This window comes from Camelus ferus, chromosome 11 (assembly GCF_009834535.1).
Source record: "Camelus ferus isolate YT-003-E chromosome 11, BCGSAC_Cfer_1.0, whole genome shotgun sequence".
NCBI lineage: Eukaryota > Metazoa > Chordata > Mammalia > Artiodactyla > Camelidae > Camelus > Camelus ferus.
This window is the reverse complement of record NC_045706.1, coordinates 47,244,596-47,263,474: the sequence shown is the minus strand read 5'-3', so window position 1 is coordinate 47,263,474 and position 18,879 is coordinate 47,244,596. Positions and strand designations below refer to the sequence as shown.

General features: G+C 35.5%; 1 protein-coding gene across 7 annotated transcripts in view; it reads left to right on the top strand.

Annotated features, from left to right (window-relative positions):
* CTNNA3 (catenin alpha 3) overlaps positions 1 to 18,879 on the top strand; it is a 1,348,033-nt gene that overhangs the window by 1,282,397 nt on the left and 46,757 nt on the right. For all 7 annotated transcript variants that reach the window (XM_032491499.1, XM_032491498.1, XM_032491494.1 and 4 more), the window contains one exon: positions 4,935 to 5,069. In XM_032491499.1, coding sequence (XP_032347390.1) covers positions 4,935 to 5,069 — 135 coding nt within the window. The remainder of the gene's footprint in view (positions 1 to 4,934; positions 5,070 to 18,879) is intronic.

Sequence of the window (18,879 nt, the reverse complement as noted above, 5' to 3'; positions counted from 1 at the left end):
GAAAAGTAAGCTGGGCCAGAACTTTAAACCTACTAAAGGAAAGGAGCTTTGATGAAGATGGAAAACATGTTTGTCTGTAGTTTCTATTAGTGTTCAATGTATATGTCGCTGATAGCATTTTCTCAATGGTTTTATGTCCAAACCAAGTTGAAACTAAAAATGAATTTGAAGCAGTTCTTAAACTCAAGATAATTTTAGTCTAAATAGAGATATAACAAAATATGAACAACATATATAATTTCAGGTAAAACAACACTGTGCATTGAAAAAATACCAAAATATAATTTCCCAAATATAACTCTCACAAGTCAGCATGCCCAGTCTAGACCACGTTGAGTCAGTGTTGTCCTGCATCACATCATAAAAGGGCCCCACTGCATTTTTACCACACTTCCATAGATACCGTTCTCTTCTGTGTTTTAGAAACCTTAGTTTGCTAAAGAGCAGCATTATAAGCATAACAAAAAAAAATATTGAGTATGCTGAGACTTCTGGGTATAGAATCATCTCAAATTAATGACTGACCAAATTTAATAGACGGGAGAAAGGGAGAAAGCTCTTTATACTGAGATAGTCAATAGAACAGGAGAAAAATGACTTTATTTATTTAGGCAAGATGGAGTATGAGATAGTTGAGGATTATCTGTGTTGAGTGTGAAATGTCGGTAAGACAGTGAGATGGGCTGGACAGGTACAATAGGCATACGGATCTTCTGAAGACAGGGCTAGACAACAGAGATTAAGTCATTTTTATTTTGTAAGTGGTAGACAGGGCCAGAACAGTATATACTATGACCCAAGAAGAGGGTCAGAGTGAAAATATGCAGAAGAACAAAACCCAAGAACATCAATGGTGTAGCACTGACAAATCTGTAGAAAGCATGTTCATGAACAGGGAGAGAGAAGGATGGGCTGCCAGGGTTGAGGGGGGAATTTTGTTTCAAGGGATTATATGTTGATAGAGTCAAGGATAGAAAAAGACATTTAAAGTACAGAAAAAGATGGGATCGTTGATGATCTGTGACCCTGAGAAAGGTGAAATTGAGAGCCTCTGGACCGGAGTACAGGTGGAGAAGTGAGCACTGTGGGAAGGCGAAGGTCCTGGGCCCAGAGTGCTTTTGCTCTCACTGATTGCTTGAAATTTCTATTAGAAATTCACAATGACACCTGGTACTTACCCTTCACAAACTTTGCCAACTTAGCAGAATTTAAACTGTTGTCCTTAATTGCAAAGGTCATTTAAAATGTGTCTAAATGAAGTTTATACTCCAGTATGAGAAAAAATAGCTAAGCTTATGGAGTATAGGTCTTAAAACATATACACTTTGCTAATTCACCCTTAAAATTCAAACTGAAAGGTAATAAATGTTCTTCAGTTTTCCTCTCATTATTAAGTGATGTATTCTGTGTGGGTATGAAGCATCTTACCAGAAGAGTGAAAGCTAGTTTAATGTGCCAAAGCCACTTAGCTGACATGCCATCTGCTTGCCTGTAGTGAGTGTCCTGGTGGTGATAAAAGTTAAAAAAAAAAAAAAAAAGCATTAATAAGCTAACTAGATGTCCTGGTTAACATCTCTTATCTTAATAAGTGGAGAAATAATAACCAAAGTGTGTTATATTTTATCACTTGATTTGCCTACAAGTTCCTAGCAACATTGCTTTAAAAATGTTTTTATGCAAATTTTATTTAAAAGAAAGTGAAGGATATGAATGTTCTATAAATCTAGGTCCCAAACTTTTTCAGTTAGCTCCATGTAAAAATATAAAAGGTGAGGAAACATAATTTGATCTTAGTAAAGGAGGTTTGGCAAATAGGAGAAGAGTATTCTTCAAGTGGGAACAATTCATTCTCCTGATTCTGCTTCTAGGTGGGCAAAACTGACTTAGAAAGTCTTTCCAAATGCCAGTGGGAAAGAAGGCTTTAACACATTTTATAGTATGGAATTTGCCAGTCAATATGTTTTTATACTTAAGTTATAAAACTGACTACCATCTTTAAGTGTAACCAAGATACTCACCAATGCTGGGAATGAAGGGTAAATCTGGGTCAAGTAACTTTTAATTTCAAAAGTTTAACTTTACATTTTCTACTTATTTGACTCATTCTTTCCTTAACAGAATTCTAGACTCTGCTAGCATGGTATTGAAAGTCCCTTGAGAGAGACTGATCGGTTATCAGTTAAGAATCTAATTATTCATTTGCAAGTTTGATTTTATCAGAAGTTCCTTAGTGGTATCAGTCCTTAAGGAAAAAAATCCACACTAGTCCTACTTAAAATACATGGACAAGAGTGTCAATTTAAGAAACCAATTTACAAGATTGGCAATTTACTGTTTACTATATAAGATAAAACTGACAGGAAAACTGATACTGTTCTTAGACTTTAGTAGTAGAGAAGTGGAGCCTCACAGATCATGCGAGTTTAGACACCAGCTTTACCATTTAGTAACTGGGCGAGTCAGTTAACTTCTCTATGTCTTAGTTTCCTCCTTTTCTAAATGGGATAATAGAACCTACCTCATGGAGCTGTGTGATTATTAAAAGAGTTAACATAGGTAAAGCACCTAGACAGATAAAACACCGTATGTGTCAAAGATTATCATTGAGTCCATTCCTAAGAACAAAAATACATAAGACCATCCAATACTCAGGATAGAGGAAGGAAGGTGTTTGGATGAATGTCATATAGAAGAGATCATTGTGCAGTGGATGAAACAGGAAAAACTAAATTCAAATCTTTACAAAAATCATATACTCCATCCAATAATTGGATCTAAGTAAAATGGTGCAGTGAATACTAAGAACCATGCATATAAAGGATGTGACACCAGTGCCTGACATGTAGAAAGTACTTAATAATGATCAAATTTCCTGCCAGGGTAAAACAATGGGATGACTTGCCTTTCATCATTATAGGTAATTCTAGATAACTAACTTCTGTCTTTGAAAAACATCAAAGCACTCTTCACTTGAAAATAAACATAGCGTTTTCATAAATTCTCTTTTTCCTTGAAACTGTGCAAACCGTGGTATTCTGTAATTTAAAAAAAAATGTAGCCCCAATTCTCTTATGTTTAGTGATTGAAAATAAAGTGGACTTGAAAGCAAGTAGTTATGGGTTCCAATATTGGCTGTAGCATAAATAAACTCCTCAATCCCAGGAAAGGATTATGCTTTCTAAATTTCTCATCTCATCAGTAATTTGGGAAAATCCCTTTCTCTTCCTTCTTTGTCTGTTTCTTTCTCCTCCTCCTTCCCCCTTTTCTCTCTTTCTCTTTGTCCCTCTCTTTGTCCTTTGTCTCCTCCTTCTTATTTAGTTATAATTTAATCCTCCTGATGAGATTTGTGGGGTGATCTTTACTTCCTTCTTTAAAGTTTGAGAGAAGTTCTTCATATCACAGTCTCTAACATCTTGGCTGATTCTCATGTATCTAAGAATCCACTCAGATGTCCGTGTCTGTCTAGCAGGTGGATAGTACTTCTGCAGAAGAATTCATATCTTTGTTACCTTTGTTGACTAACTTTTACTGGAAGGTCACATGTTCTAATCTCATCCACCCATCCAGACGCTATGTAGACTAGTCCATTTACCAAATATAAAAGAGAATAAGATTCTCAGCAATTATCCAATAACACTGAAGCTTATTAACTACTATGGAAAGGTAGAAATGCATGGAATGCTTTCTGGTCTTTCATTCTACTTTTTAATTTTCATTTTTGGCTATTAGAATTAAAGCTTTTTAAATAACATTTTTATGACTAAATAAGTAATATATTTTAAGTAACATATATAAGTAACATATTCCATTTCCTTATGGATATGTATTTAAAGTGGAATTAAGTTATATAAGATATATAAAATATGAAAAATATTGATTATATATGTTTACCATTTTTACACATTAATTTCCCAATGTTTTAAACTCAAACATAAACACATAGTTTTTACAATATGAAATTTTAAATACCACATTTTTTCACCTTCCAAAAACATTTTCCTTTGAAAATACCATTTTTGAGAGTATATCACATTATATAGATATGTATCCTAATTTAATCTTTCCACTATTATAGGACATGTATTTCTAAATGTTGCTATTATAATTAGTGTTACAATGAATATCTTTGCATATAAATTACTATTCATATTTCCATGTCCTTATGAATATGTATTTAAAGTGGAATTAAGTTATCAGGGATTTTAAAAAATCTGTTATAACTGCATAAGAGAAAGAACACAAAGATTAAACACTGACCACAGATATTTATCATGTTGTGCTGAAGCTCAAAGCTCTAGTCCAGGAAGTTCCTTACAGAAAATAACATAATGCAGGAGACTGTTTTTGGCAAAGAAATTTAATGCATCTCTAAAACATGCATGCTGCCTGTTTCTTGGTTCCAGTAGATTCACAGTTGTTAGCTTAGGTGGAAATGATTTATTTTGTCTGTGATAGCTAAGAATGTTAAATCCTGAAAGTAACAGAACATAATATATGTTTTGTTGCAGATGTTTTTTTTAATGCCCATATAAATAACAAAGGACAGACAGTGCAGAACTGTGGGCCCTGAGGAGTGCTCTCATAGTAGCTTTAGATAAAAGGAATAATTGCATTTTAAGTATTTCTTCAGATTTACCTATAAAATGATAATCTAAAGGCTTCTAACCTTATCATAAATTAAAGGTAATTATTTTATGTACATTTTCATGTCTGGAAACTCCTTTACTATTTCCTCTATCTATGCTGAAGTAAATAAGGTTGAAACATGAACAGAGTCTTCTAATGGTGGGAGCATATCAGAATCCTTGGTCTGAGAAACGGGACTCAGCGAAAACAAAGTTGATGTCTTCTAAGGTACTTGCAGTCTCAATATTTACTCACTCGGATCTACTTATTCTTTGCTATTTCCATTTTTATCTTTTATCCATATTTAGTGCCCAGATCCATCATGCAAACAGGACTTGTTGGCCTACCTGGAACAGATTAAGTTCTACTCTCACCAGCTGAAAATCTGCAGTCAAGTTAAAGCTGAGATCCAGAGCCTGGGGGGCGAGCTCATCATGTCAGCGGTGAGTCCTGCCCTGCACTTCCACCATCACATGTGGAAGATGCTTGAAACAGAGCAGCTACACCCCACCTTACCACACTAAATCTCACAGGTCCACGTAGACTAGGAAAAACTCAGTTGGGGTATATAAAGTTGCATGAAACTAAGCAAGCAAGAAATCTTGCTAGATTTCTTAAAGAAATGTTAATTCAGTACAGCTTGTCTTTACTTACTTCAGAGATTTCAGAGTGAATCAGGTTTTGAAAGCCACTTGTATAGGAAATGGATGTTAATTTTAAGCCGGTTTTCAGATTTTAGGAAGTGTACAGATGGAACTCTGAATTTAATCCTATAATTTTTATGAAAATAAGTGCATATGGAATTGCAAATTAATGAAATGATTGCTTTATAACTATTAATCAATATCCATTTTCCCATTATTCATTTCTATGTCATAGAAATTCAGGTCATGGAAACTGTTACTTCCATATGTAATTGTAGCAGTGAAGTATGATAGAACATAAATAGATTTATAGGAAATTTCATAAAATCTTGGTGACTCTGAGTTTCAAACTGCTATAAAATGACCATCGTAGAAATAATGTCTACCTTTTCTACTTACTCTTCTTTTAATAACAGTGGATCATTTCTCTAGAGTGGGTATGGTAATAAAATAACATTTGATATCTGTATCAATGACTTTGAGAAGGACATGGACCAGGATTATAAATTTAAGTTAAAGTGACACATCATGAATGTTCTAGGAACTTACATTCATGAGGACAAATTTTTAAAAATTGTAACAGCATACTTATAAATTTATATTATCTAGAAGCTCTATAGCCTGACTTTGGAGTTTCCCTCATTGAACTAACATTCTTAAAAAGAACATGGTTGCAAAACCAAAAGCAGAGAATTACATCAAGGGTAGAGGGTTGGGAACTAATGCTAATTGACTGTCTATCTCTTGCCTATATTTTATCTCATTTAATCATCATAGTAACATACCAGAGAGATTGTTTATTTATTTTCTTTTAACATTTGGAGGAAAAAAAAAATTCAAGACCAGAAATGAAAAGTGGACACTTTGGAAATTGTGCCTAGTGATTATTAGAGATAAAAAGATTTTGTTTCCTTGATACTCAAATTTTGCAAAAACAATAACACAAACCAACACAACCTGCACTATACTGCTGCCCTGTCATTTTTCAAAGGAAAATGCATTTTAAGTAGTCACAATCTATATACACAGAAACATATGGGTGTATGAATACATGAGTGACTGTATATTTGCATATGTTCAAGTAGCATGTGTATGCATATATACACATTTTAAACTATTTTATCTTTATTTTGGATCATTAGATACTAAATCTTCATTTTCTCACTTAACATTATACTACTTTAAATGTTTAAAAATATGTTTATTTGTAGACCTTAGTCTGTCTTCTATTTACTTTTCTCAATTTCACATACTCACCGTTATTCCCAAGGCCTAAATCCATATGAATTTTAATTTCCAATTACAGATTACTTCATGTTGTCTAAAGCTAATCTTTCTTAAAAAGGTGACAGAAATTCAGCCTATACATTATGTTAAAATGTATTACTGCTAATTGTCCCTCTAAAATACGATTTCTTCCTAATGTACAAATTGAGTTTGTATCCCTTCGTGCTTGGTATCATGATTCAAATTCATGAACTTTACATATTTTACAGATAGATTAGGCATGAACCATTTAGGGCTCATAATTTACAATTTAAAAGCTGAGTCATTATTTAAAACAAAGAATAGTGTTACAAATCCAAAACTATCTTGTCATCATTACACCCACAGTTTCCCATTAGAAAAGATAAATATGAAACAAGGGAGCATGCTCTGGCCCTTGTACATCCTTCCTGCTGTCTGCTTGCAGGTAGATCCTGGAAAGCTTTTAAAATACACTTCATTTGCATGTGCTTGAGTACAATTGCTCTAATCTCTCCATGACCCCGAGTTTTAATCTTGTCTACTTTCTTCTTTAAATTGAAAAGTTCTAAGCTAAGTCATTTTTCTATGAGATCTTTTAAAAAGTAACAAGGATGATTCTAAAGCAGGGTAACTCATTAAAAATTACAGGCATTTGGTATTCAGAACTACAGACTACTCCAAGTTTGTGTCCCCAAATCAGGTTCATGAAACATTACTTTTAGTAAATGTATTTGGTTGAAAAAAGTAGGTATGAGTGGAATGCATTTCCAGAGAGAATGAGCAAAAATTGCTTTCTGGGTCTGGAGTATTAGGGTTTAGGATAAAGAAGTTGAATTCATAACATAAAAGAATTTGAAAACCATTCTTAGACCAGTTAATTAAAATTATTTTTCATTCATTCTTACATCTATTTGCAAGAACTTATCCTGAAGTTTTATGTTTTATTTATAAGGAAACCAAAGTATAATTGATCCAAAATCCTAACCATGAATTGAGCATCCTCTCTGTGCTAGGCATCTGAGAACACCTAGGAGAAGGAAAGAGGAATATATGATGCCTCCTTTATGATGCTCAAATATGTTCAAAATTAAGATACATAAAATATACCTAAATATACAACTAAATATACAAAAAAGACTTCAAAATAATGTCATTAGCCATATGATGGCTGAATGCACAAAAGAATGCACATAGAAGAGGCGAGGGGATAGTTAATTCCACTGATAGGGCAAATGAGCAAGAGGAAGCTCTGTAAGTGGCTTGACTCCAATTTGGTGCTTGATTAATAAGTTATAAAAAAAAAAGCTGTACATTTATGAGGGAGGGAGAGGAAAAGGATCTGACATAGATAGGATAACTGAAATAGAAAGATAGGAATAGGGAAAGATGAGGGATATTATGGAAATAGTAAACAGTCTGCAGTAATTGGAAACAATTGCACTTGGTACTGTTGGTGTGTTACAGGTGGCAGGTAGAAGAGAAGCTGCAAACGAAGCTGGGGTTGCTTTAAAAGGATCGTTAATAATGTTTTACCATTATCCTAGGCAACTGAGAGTAATTAAAAAATGTTAAGTCTTGAGATGGGCATAAACAGATCTATATATTTGGAAGTTAACTGGTTTTTGTTTTTTTTATTCTATATTTATTGAAGTATAGTCAGCTTACAATGTTGTGTCAACTTCTGGTGTACAGCATAACATTTCAGTCATACATGAACATTAATATATTTCTTTTCATATTCTTTTTAACCAGAAGTTATTACAAGGTATTGAATATAGTTCCCTGTGCTATACAGTGTAAACTTGTTGTTTATCTACTTTATATATACTAGTTAGTATCTGCAAATCTCGAACTCCCAATTTACCCCTTCCTACTCCCTTCCCTCCCTGGTAACCATAAGTTTGTGTTCTATGTCTGTGAATCTGTTTCTGTTTTGTGAATAAGTTTGTCTTTTTTTTTTTTTTTAAGATTCCACATATAAGTGATATCATAGGGTATTTTTCTTTCTCTTTCTGGCTTACTTAACTTAGAATGACATTCTCATGGTCTAATCATGTTGCTGCAAATGGCATTATTTTATTCTTTTTTATGGCTGAGTAGTATTCCATTGTATAAATATACCACAGCTTCTTTATCCAATCATCTGTTGAGGGACATTTAGATTGTTTCCATGTCTTGGCTATTGTAAATAGTGCTGCTATGAACATTGGGGTGCATGGATCTTTTCGAATAAGAGTTCCCTCTGGATATATGCCCAGGAGAGGGATTGCTGGATCATATGGTGAGTCTATTTTTAGTTTTTTGAGGAATCTCCATAGTTTTCCATAATGGCTGCACCAAACTACATTCCCACCAACAGTGTGGGAGGGGTCCCTTTTCTCCACAGCCTCTCCAGGTAATACCTTATTGTAGTTTTGATTTGCATTTCTCTTATAATTAGTGATATTGAGCATTTTTTCATGTGTCTGTTGGCCGCTTGTATGGCCATTAGAGTCATTGGAGAATTACTTGTTTAGATCGTCTGCCCATTTTTGGATTGAGTTGTTGGGTTCTTTTTTTTTTTCTTCTTATTAGATTGTGTGAGCTGATCATATATTCTGGAAATTAAGCCCTTGTAGGTCTCATCTTTTGCAAATATTTTCTCCTATTCTCCAGGTTGTCTTTTTGTTTTGCTTATGGTTTCCTTTGCTGTGCAAAAGCTTATAAGTTTAATTAGGTCCCATTTGTTTATTTTTGCTTTTATTTCTATTGCCTGGGTAGACTGCCCTAGGAAAGCATTGCTGAGGTTTATGTCAGATAATGTTTTGCCTATGTTTTCTTCCACGAGGTTTATAGTGTCTTGTTTTGTGTTTAAGTCTTTAAGGCATTTTGAGTTTATTTTTATGTATGGTGTGAGGGAGTGTTCTAACTTCACTGATTTACATACAGCTATCCAGTTTTCCCAGCACCATTTGCTGAAGAGACTGTCTTTATTGTTTGTTTTTGCCTCCTTTGTCAAAGATTAATTGACCATAGGTCTGTGGATTTATTTCTGGGCTCTCTGTTCTGGTTTTTGTTTTTGTTTTATTTTGTTTTTTCACAGAATTCATGCCAAACCTTTAATTTTTTATTTTTTTATTGAAGTATAGTTGATTTCCAATATTATTAGTTTCAGGCATACAACATAGTGATTCAATATTTTATAGATACTCCTTTTAAAATTATAACATAATATTTATATATTCCTGTGCTGTACAGTATGTCCTTGTAGCTTATTTATTTTATACATACTTCTGTTTTGTTATATTTATTTTTCTTGTGTTTTTGTTTCTACAGATAAGCAGTAGCATACAATGTTTGTCTTTCTGTCTGACTAATTACCCTCTAGGCATAATACCCTCTAGGTTCATCCATGCTTTTGCAAATGGCAGAAATTCATTATTTGTATGGCTGAGTAATATTCCATTCTGTGTGTGTGTGTGTGTGTGTGTGTGTGTGTGTGTGTGTGTATGTAAGCATTCTACATCTTTATTTTGGCAAGGTGGTGATAGATGGGAAGATAGAACACTATTCAGGAATGATTTTTTTTTTAATAGTCCAAGATGGTAAGAGTGAGAACCTGGATTAAGGCAATATTGGTGAGAATGGAGAGGTGTGTGTCCTTGCAAGAAAAAATTCTGAGGTAGGAGTGATTAGACTCAATGATTTATTGAATGTTAAGGATGAAGAAGGCTGAAGAATTAAGATGTACCCCCAAAGTTCTGAGATTTGGTAGCTTTCTCAGTCAAAAGTGGCATCCTTAACCAAAAGCTCCACACAGAAGGAAGAGCAGATCAGGAAAGGTAAGGCAGCTCATTCGGATTTTAGTCATCATTGACTTAGCGACTTAGTCATAAGATTCACTGGTATCGAAAGAGAAAAGTCTAGGAGAAGTTGGCTACATGTTTTTGGAGCTGAGGAAAGAGGTATGAAGGAGAAATAGATGGGGCTACCCAGTGAAAATGTGCTGAACAAGACAAAAAAAAAAAAATAGCTAAGACAAAGATGCAGAAAAAAGAAAGGTTTTTTTACACACATGATCCTAATGTGCCTGTATCAGATACAGAGATTTAGTTGTAGCAGTTCAAACTGGGAATTTACTGTCTCTTTTTAAAAAGACTGAGAATGAGCAATCCAGAGTGGTAGCTTCACACAGCCATCAGGGAGTCGGGCACTTGTGTCTTTCTGCTTTCTTATCCTTGACTTCTGCCTTTCATTTTTATCAGGGTCAAAATATGGCTTCTCCAGATCTAGCTATGGCTTTTATATGGCCAGTAAAAATGAGAAGAAACCCAAGCAAATACTCCTTGCATCTTTTTAAAGTCTCTTCCAAATGCTTTCTCTTCCATATTATTGGCAAGGATTTAATTACATGGCTATGTATGACTGCAAGTGATAATACAAAATATAAAAATGTTTTGTTTGTTTCTGTGTTGTAATCTAGGCACATTGCTTTCCCCAGTTAAATCAGAGTTTTGTTTCTATGTAGAGAGAATAGAAATTGGGTGACAACTAGCAATTCTGCTGTGTCCTTCTTTGACTACCAAAATCACAGCAGTACTCACATATATTCTAATTATTTAATTATTTTTGAATGATTAAAGGCACAGTAGACAATGACTATAAACACAGAAAATTCAGGTTGACTGAGCCTTAAAGTGCATGTTGGATTTTGCCTTTACAAAGTATCTTTATATCTTTTCTAAAAGCAGTATCAGTAACATGGTGAAAGTAAAAATCAGACTGTAGTGGGCTGAACACTGAGCATGCAGTGACAGAGAAGAGATGGCAGCACAGACTAGATTTTCCTGCAGTTTGTAGTTGAAAGGAAGGAGAAAGTGTGTGTGTGAGACAGAGAGAGAAAGAGGGAGAGGGAAGAGACTGAGACAGACTTGAGGGGCAAATGGAATTACTAGAACTTTCTATTTATTACTTTTTTTGGTTGGTTAGCATTTTTATTTATATCCTTTTTCAGGTGGTGGTAACTGAGAAAATGTTTAGGTGAAGAGCAAGAAACCAGAAAATCTATTAAAAATTAAGGCTATAACTGATAGAATAAAGTCTTAGGCAAGGCAGAAGGAATGGATTAGGGAAACTGGTAGAAAGACTAGGTGTGGGGAAAAAAAAAAGAATTTTTCTCCTGAGCCAGAGATTCAGATACATGAAGATAAATGAAGATATAAACATAGTTAGAGACAAATGGGCAATTGTAGAACTTCTTGCTTATGGATCCCATATTTTGGTAAAATAGGAGGAGTATTTTCCCATGAAGATTAAGACATGAGTGCTCTATTGACTGTTTTATTTTCGCAAAAGAACAAAGTAAATATGTCCATATCTTCAACATTTTTCAGTATTGCTTAGATGAGAAAATAATTTAACAGCAGTGATTTGAGATGGGAATCCGATATACTGTGTACTCGACATTGTTCTACCAGAGCTGAGCTCCAGGACATTGCCCGGATTATGGAACCTGGCTCAGCTTCACTGTATCCTTCAGTCACAGGAAAGTGAAGCCAGTATGGCCTTCTAGTGGCTGTCCCCTCTCCAAAAAAGTGGGGGAGGGATATAAAAGCTCACTTGAAATAATAATAGCAAACCACCATGAAACAGTGTAATTAAGCATACTGTTCCAGATCAGTTTCCATAGCCATCATGACTTACTAATGTACTAACTAAGAATATAACAGAAATATAACTCTAAGAAGATTAAAATGTACCTGGGTTACCTAAGGGCATTTCCATAAATTCTCCATCAGTTGGTCCTCTAGCGTCCTTGTGTGTGGTGCCAAGTGGGGAAGCTATTCTGCCTTGTGAAAGGAGTCTTGCTCTAAAGAAATGAATATTGTTACGTTCTAGCCTGTGTACATAGAAAGTAAAATGCAAAGGAAAAAAAGCATATCGTTAAAATGGTTTTAAATTCTTAAAATTACCCTTTCCCCAAGTGTTATGCTTTTCAGCTAGCTATGTTTTTATTGCACTTAAAACTGATTAATTACATAATCACTGTGTTTTGTGTATTTCCTTTAATGTGTTTAATTGTGCTCTCTTACCCTGAGGCAGGTGTGCCAGAGCCACAATTTTAAAAATTGAATAAATAATATAACTAATCAGCCAGGGGGGAAAGATCAGAAAGATGGAAAGTTTGCCAAGCACCAGCAATTCAGCTTTAGCTGAAACCAAGGGGTGGTGTGCATCACCTAGGAATGACAGGCAACAGCAACAATACCGCGCTGTTGGCCAAGATAGCCACTATGGCCGAGAAGCACATTCAGAATGACTTTGCAGATTAACGCACTTGCCATGTTGAGACATTAAGGGAATTAGTTGATGAGCTTTCTGAACCTACTGTAATCTTTGGCCATTATCAAGAAAATTGGGAAAACTAAAAGAAGATTTGGAAAATAACAAGTATTTAGAGATTTTTTAAAGGACTAGGAAAAAATTGAAAGTTAAAATTAAAAAATTAAAAGACTAGGAAATTTATGAAATAGAATGAGGAGAGATGAAAGAAATCAAGAAGGGAAGAGGAAGTGGGAGAAGGGTGAGGAGAAAAATAAAGAGAAGAAGAGTGTTGGGTTTGTTTGTTTGCAATGCTAGATAGGAGACAGAAGTAATAGACATTAGTAAACTCAAAGAATATATTTTAAAAACAAGAACAGGTACGGGAGTGTGGTTTTCTTTTTCTTTTTTTGTTTTTTGCATTGTAGTAAGGCGGGCTGTGAAATTCTCTTGGTGTTTAGGTAAGCTGATCTCACAATGGATTCGATTTTCTTGACTGTGCTACGCTTCCAGTTGTAACAACACTTGAAGGAACCCTAGAAATAATCTAGTCCTGGTAGAACTATCTAATTCAAATTAACCTTATGGGCAACGAAACAGGTCAGGGACTTTCAGTGCCTTGCCTTGGTGCATGAAGGTATCTGAGGGCACAGCCAGGGCCAGAATTTAACTCACGCATTCTTTACTCCGTCGCTACTGCAAGTGAGCCCTGCAGCCTCCACCCAGTGGGGTTAGAGGCAAAGTGGCAGGAGTTGGTCTTGGTATACTTGGCCTGGAAGGCTGCTGCAGATATCAAGAGGTGAGGAATGGTTTTCATTGAAAGATGTGGAAAACAATGACTAAAACAGAGTATTAATAGATGAAAATGGTGATTTAATGATCCCCAAGTTTTAAGAAAGCCTGACCCGAACACAATCTTCAGCTTCAACGTGAGAAGCTAATAGGAGGCAATAGGAAAACCAGTGGACTCCGAATGAGGAGACCAGGGCAGCGGTCTGGACATTCATCTCTTTGGGTCTGTTTCTTCATTCATCTGTAAAACTAAGGTTTGGGATAAAGTGAGCCCTTTGGTGCCTTCCAACTCGGAATTTCAGAGATTACTCTCTTTTATACTGAATGTGTAATTTCCTTTCCCATTTCCTCTGGTATATATTCCTCAGCTATTTTCTTTATGATTACCATGTGGATTACATTTAACATCCTAAAATTACAACATTTTAATTTGAATTTGTACCAGTTAAACTTTAACAACATACGATTTTTTTTTCTCCTTTAACAGCTGTATCCTCCACCCCTTTCAGTTGCTGATGTCACAGAATTACATTTTTATACATTCGTGTCCAAAAACATAAACTAATAAAATTTTAATGCATTTGTATCTTAAATTATGTAGAAAACAAAATTTGGGAGCAGATTTCTGGCACTTCATATTTTACTGTCTTTTCCAAATCTTTCTTCTTATTTCCTTCAGCTGTCCCTGTCTCTCCCCCATTCCTATCCAAAGTTTTCCTCTAAGGACCAATTGGGCAAATTATGATATGACGTAGCAAGATGTTTTGTTTTGTTTTGTTTTTATTTATTTTAAAAGGGTGCTACTAGAATTTTGCTTAAACAATATCTATCAGAGAGAATAAAACCAGGTGCTTCAGGAGTTAACTGTTAATTTTAGGTCTAGAGGAAAAAGAGACACCTGTATCAAACTGGTGCCATATATTGTCCATAATTGTAGGATTAGTTAGACATGGCTTCAACCAGACTGCGGTTACCAGTATCTCTCACAGAACAGACTGATCTGTTTGGTGAAATTAGACCTTTGTGCAGTTAAGAGATGGAGAGTATAAAACAGCTGGATGATGCAGAAACACACACACACACACACACACACACACACACACACACAAAGGAAAGAAATGGAGGGGAAAGGAAAAAATATATATAAATGTGACATGAGAGTCTCTACTGTTAAATTTACTTCTTATAATTATTCCTGTGTTCTTAATGTATGTCAAATAGTTCCACATTATTAAAAAAGAGAATATTGGAAGAAAGAATAAAAAACTTAATGGAAAAGACTATTTCTGTTGTAGAAAAAGAGAATTAGCTTGATCGTTAACAATCCTTAGAAAAGAAAAGAGGTGATTCATTATTTCTATTGTACGCCAACAACCTGAACCACAGCACTTCCAAGTGGTGGGAAGAGAGGCTGTGGAAGGGAGCCGGATGCATTTGACAGCTGTAGGATGGAGCCAGATTCCCCATTAGGCAAAGCACAGCTGAAGGAAAAGAGCAGAGCTGGATGCAGACATCCGATGTCCACAAGTTCAGTTGGAAGCCAGGGAGGAAAAGCACAGAAGGGGAGAGAAGAAAAAAATCAAGGCACTAAAGATTCTTGGACAAAGTGTTGGCATCAAAATGCATAAAGGCCTGGATAAAGACGGAACTGAAAGCAGACGTGAAAAAAGGCACAAGATAGCATGGATGGGATTTGCAAAAGCAGTCACTTCAGTCTGGGACTCATGCTGGGTTTGTGCTCCTTGTTGCAGATTATGAAGTAATGCTAGTTACAGTCACAAGATAAAAGTTCTGGTGAAGGTGTGTTTGTGAGGTGTGTGTGTGTGTTTCCCTAGTAAAAACCAATACAGTCCCACATTTCCCCTTTTGTTTACTGAAGTCTGCATAATATTAATTGCAAATCAGTTACTGTTAGTAGTAAGTACTCCATGTTGACTTTTATGTTTTTGCTTATTTCAGGGTTTCTCCTCTTTGGCACCACTGGCACTTGGGATAGGGGGCTGGATAATTAGTTGTTGTAGGGGGCTGTCCTCTGCACTGTAAATGTTTAGCAATAGCCCTGGAATCTATCCACCAGATGTCCATGACCACCCCCCGTCACTCAGTTGTGATGACCAATAATGTCTCCAGATACTGCCAAACGCACAGCTGTCTCTGTGAGAACTGTTGGTGTAAGAGGAGACAGGAACTAAGGGAAAGCTAAACTTTCTGTTACGTTGTTACTTCTGCCAGATCCCCCCACCTGGTAGTTTACCCACCTTCCCAGCTCCTGCCGGGGAGGGCTGCGGACCTCTCACAGCTGCTCCCTTCTCTGGACACTTGATCTCAGTCAGGGAATCACGCTGTCTGGGGGGTCACGTCCCACCACCCCGGCGTGCCTGGAAGCCTGGAGCTGGTGGCTGACTGACTAAGACCAGGCTCCTGGCCTCAAGATGGAGCCACCTCTCCTGTGTAACTTCACAGCCTCCTGTGCGATCAGCCCATGGTCGTCCTCTCCTGGGACTAGTCATATTCTTAGTTTGCTCTACCATCTCTCGCTATTCTTTCTTTTTCTCCTGCTCTTTTCCTGAGAACAGGGCTCCAATAAACCACATATGCAAGTTTCTTTCAGGCTCTCTTTGTAGGAACCTCCTCCAGAGACAAATGATAGCATCATTGTGTCCTTTCCTGTCACTTACTTTGTGGATGGGAAAGAGGTGATGGGAGAATTTGCAAAAGTGGGTGACTGCACCACTCCTACTGACACATTTGTATATATTCTCTTATCTTGTCAACAGTGCTTACAAGTAAACTTGGAGAATTTTGTTGACAAGAAAACTAAAGCTAATAAATGAACAGAACTTGCCAAATGTCATGGTTAGTAAGTGATGGAGTGACAATGTGAATCCAGGCTTTAGTTTCAGAGCCCCTTGTGTCATTTCATACTAGCGTTTATTTATTCTCATTTTGCTGCCTTGAAACAACACTACTGAGATGAGTCAACAGCACTTGTTCTCAAGGAATTCAGTTAGGAAAAAAAAGACATGCAAAAAAGAAAAATAATTTTAGGAAATTCTAATTTATAAATAGAATTTCCTCTTACTTCTGAAAATTGTAGTAGTTTCATCAATGAAGAAAATACGAGTTGGAAACTGAAAATTAAAACAAACTCTAAAAAATAATTTTTTTAAAAACAAAGAAGTGAGTATTTCCAAGTTTTTAGGTAAATTGCTCTAGTTGAGTATATTCAAGTGGACGTTAATAAGTAAATGTATTACATAATTTTCATTTCTTGATGATAAATAGCATAGACATTTCTTTAGAGAGAGAAAAAGTTTATTAGGGTTTAAATTTAAAAAGAAATTTACTGTGTGTGGCCATTATTCAAGTAACAGTTGGTAACACAATGAATGATGTCCTAACCCAGGGGTCTATAAAAGACAGAAATGTTCAAATAGACGTTTCTTACTTTGACCCTTATTAAACCTAAAGTTGCAACATTAAACCTCAATTTAGTCAAGGCTTTTCATCAGGGAGTTATGATAATCGGGTCTGGAAATACTTCCTTCTGATGATGCTGATCACAAAAATAATGGTTTGACAACCCTAGGGGAACAAGTACATTAAAGTCATCTCTTTGCAATTTTAGATGTCTTGGGAAAGTTTTTGGCCAAGCCCTGGGTCACAGGCAATTCATGGTTGAATTTTATGAAAAAGCTTTTTTGTTGTTGTTCCCAAAAGGGTACATACCATTTAGATGCCACTCATGCACTGCAAATTCTGAGTAACTACCATGTGTATGTGTGTGTGCTTTTGTGTGTGTGTTTGTGTATACAGGCATCATGGTAGTATTGCTAATGACAAATGGACATCCTTTTATGAACGTTTTAGGACCTTCACTTATACTTTTAAACAGATATAGAGTACAACTTCACTCCTCTACTGTACAAAGATAAATCATTTTTAGTCTAACATCAGGTTCTATAGCACATAGCATAGAAAAGTATATAATTGAAAAAAAAAATAACCTTAAGAAAGGTTGTTCTAGTCAACAACACTGAATCAGACAACTTAGGTTAGGCTCTGCTATCATAACAAACAGCTCCAAAGTCTCCATGACTTGGAACAACAAAGTGTTTACCTTTTGCTCACATTTGAAGTATGATGCAAGTTGTTAAGGGAGCTTTTATTTACATAGTTATTCAGAACAGGGGTTTATGAACTTTCCCAAGTCTCACTGCGAGGCCTCCAACATCTGTCTACCAGGAAAGGAAAGGCTAGAAATATTGCTCACTGGCTGATAAATGCCTTTCAGGAAGAAAATAAACTACTTCATGTAAGGTCTTAGCATAGTGTCTGGCATATAGTAAGTGCTCATTAAATATTAGCTGGTGGTAGTAGTAGCAGTAATAGCAGTGGGAATCATATTAGCTAATGTGAGTTAATTATAACTTTTCATGAAATGGTATTATTCATTGATATCTTTCATCTAATTGTTAACACATTTATTTCAAATTACATCTAAGGAGAAACCTAAGGAAAATGTTCTTTTAGTGAGAGAATTCCTTTGCAGATCATAAAACTGCTTATTGCCCATCCCTTTTTTAGCAGCACACTTGACATGGGCTTTGAGGAAGAATAATCACCTTTGCTTCTGTGCCAAGCTTAGAGCTTGGACCATACACATCTGATGAGTAATGGAATAATTGTACAAAGTAAGTCTCGGGCTGTCTGTAACTGTATTCAGCATAAGGTAAAAGATCTTCAGACTTGTTGCCAATGTTAAGTGAAGACGTTTAGCTCTTAGATTTGAAGAGAGATTGGGGATGGAAATATTTTTATTCAACACTACAGTGTCTATGCAAATTTTATATGTTCAGAATTCATTAATTGCAATATAGAATAGAACTTAAGCCACCCCAAACTTCAGGGAGTCATTTTGGCAAGATTAACATCTCTAACATCATGGGATTTTAAGATGTCAGGCAGGGTACAAACAGGCCAATATATTAGGGAAATGCTTAAGACCAGCCCAGGATTAATAAACAAACAAGTGTTTGTGGCAAAAACTACCAAAGATCTACAGCAAAGGAAGTACTCTGATTTGCATAGGCTGAAGGATTTTACAGAAAATTTGAGCTAAATAATAAAAAATTGGAAGAATTTGGTGAGATAGAGAGGAGAAAAGTTCTGTGAAAGTGAACTGAAATTATAAATTGCTCTAAAATGCAAGGTGATGTTTTCAATAATAAATAAGGAAAGGTCTGTCCAGATTAAATAATAGTATGAA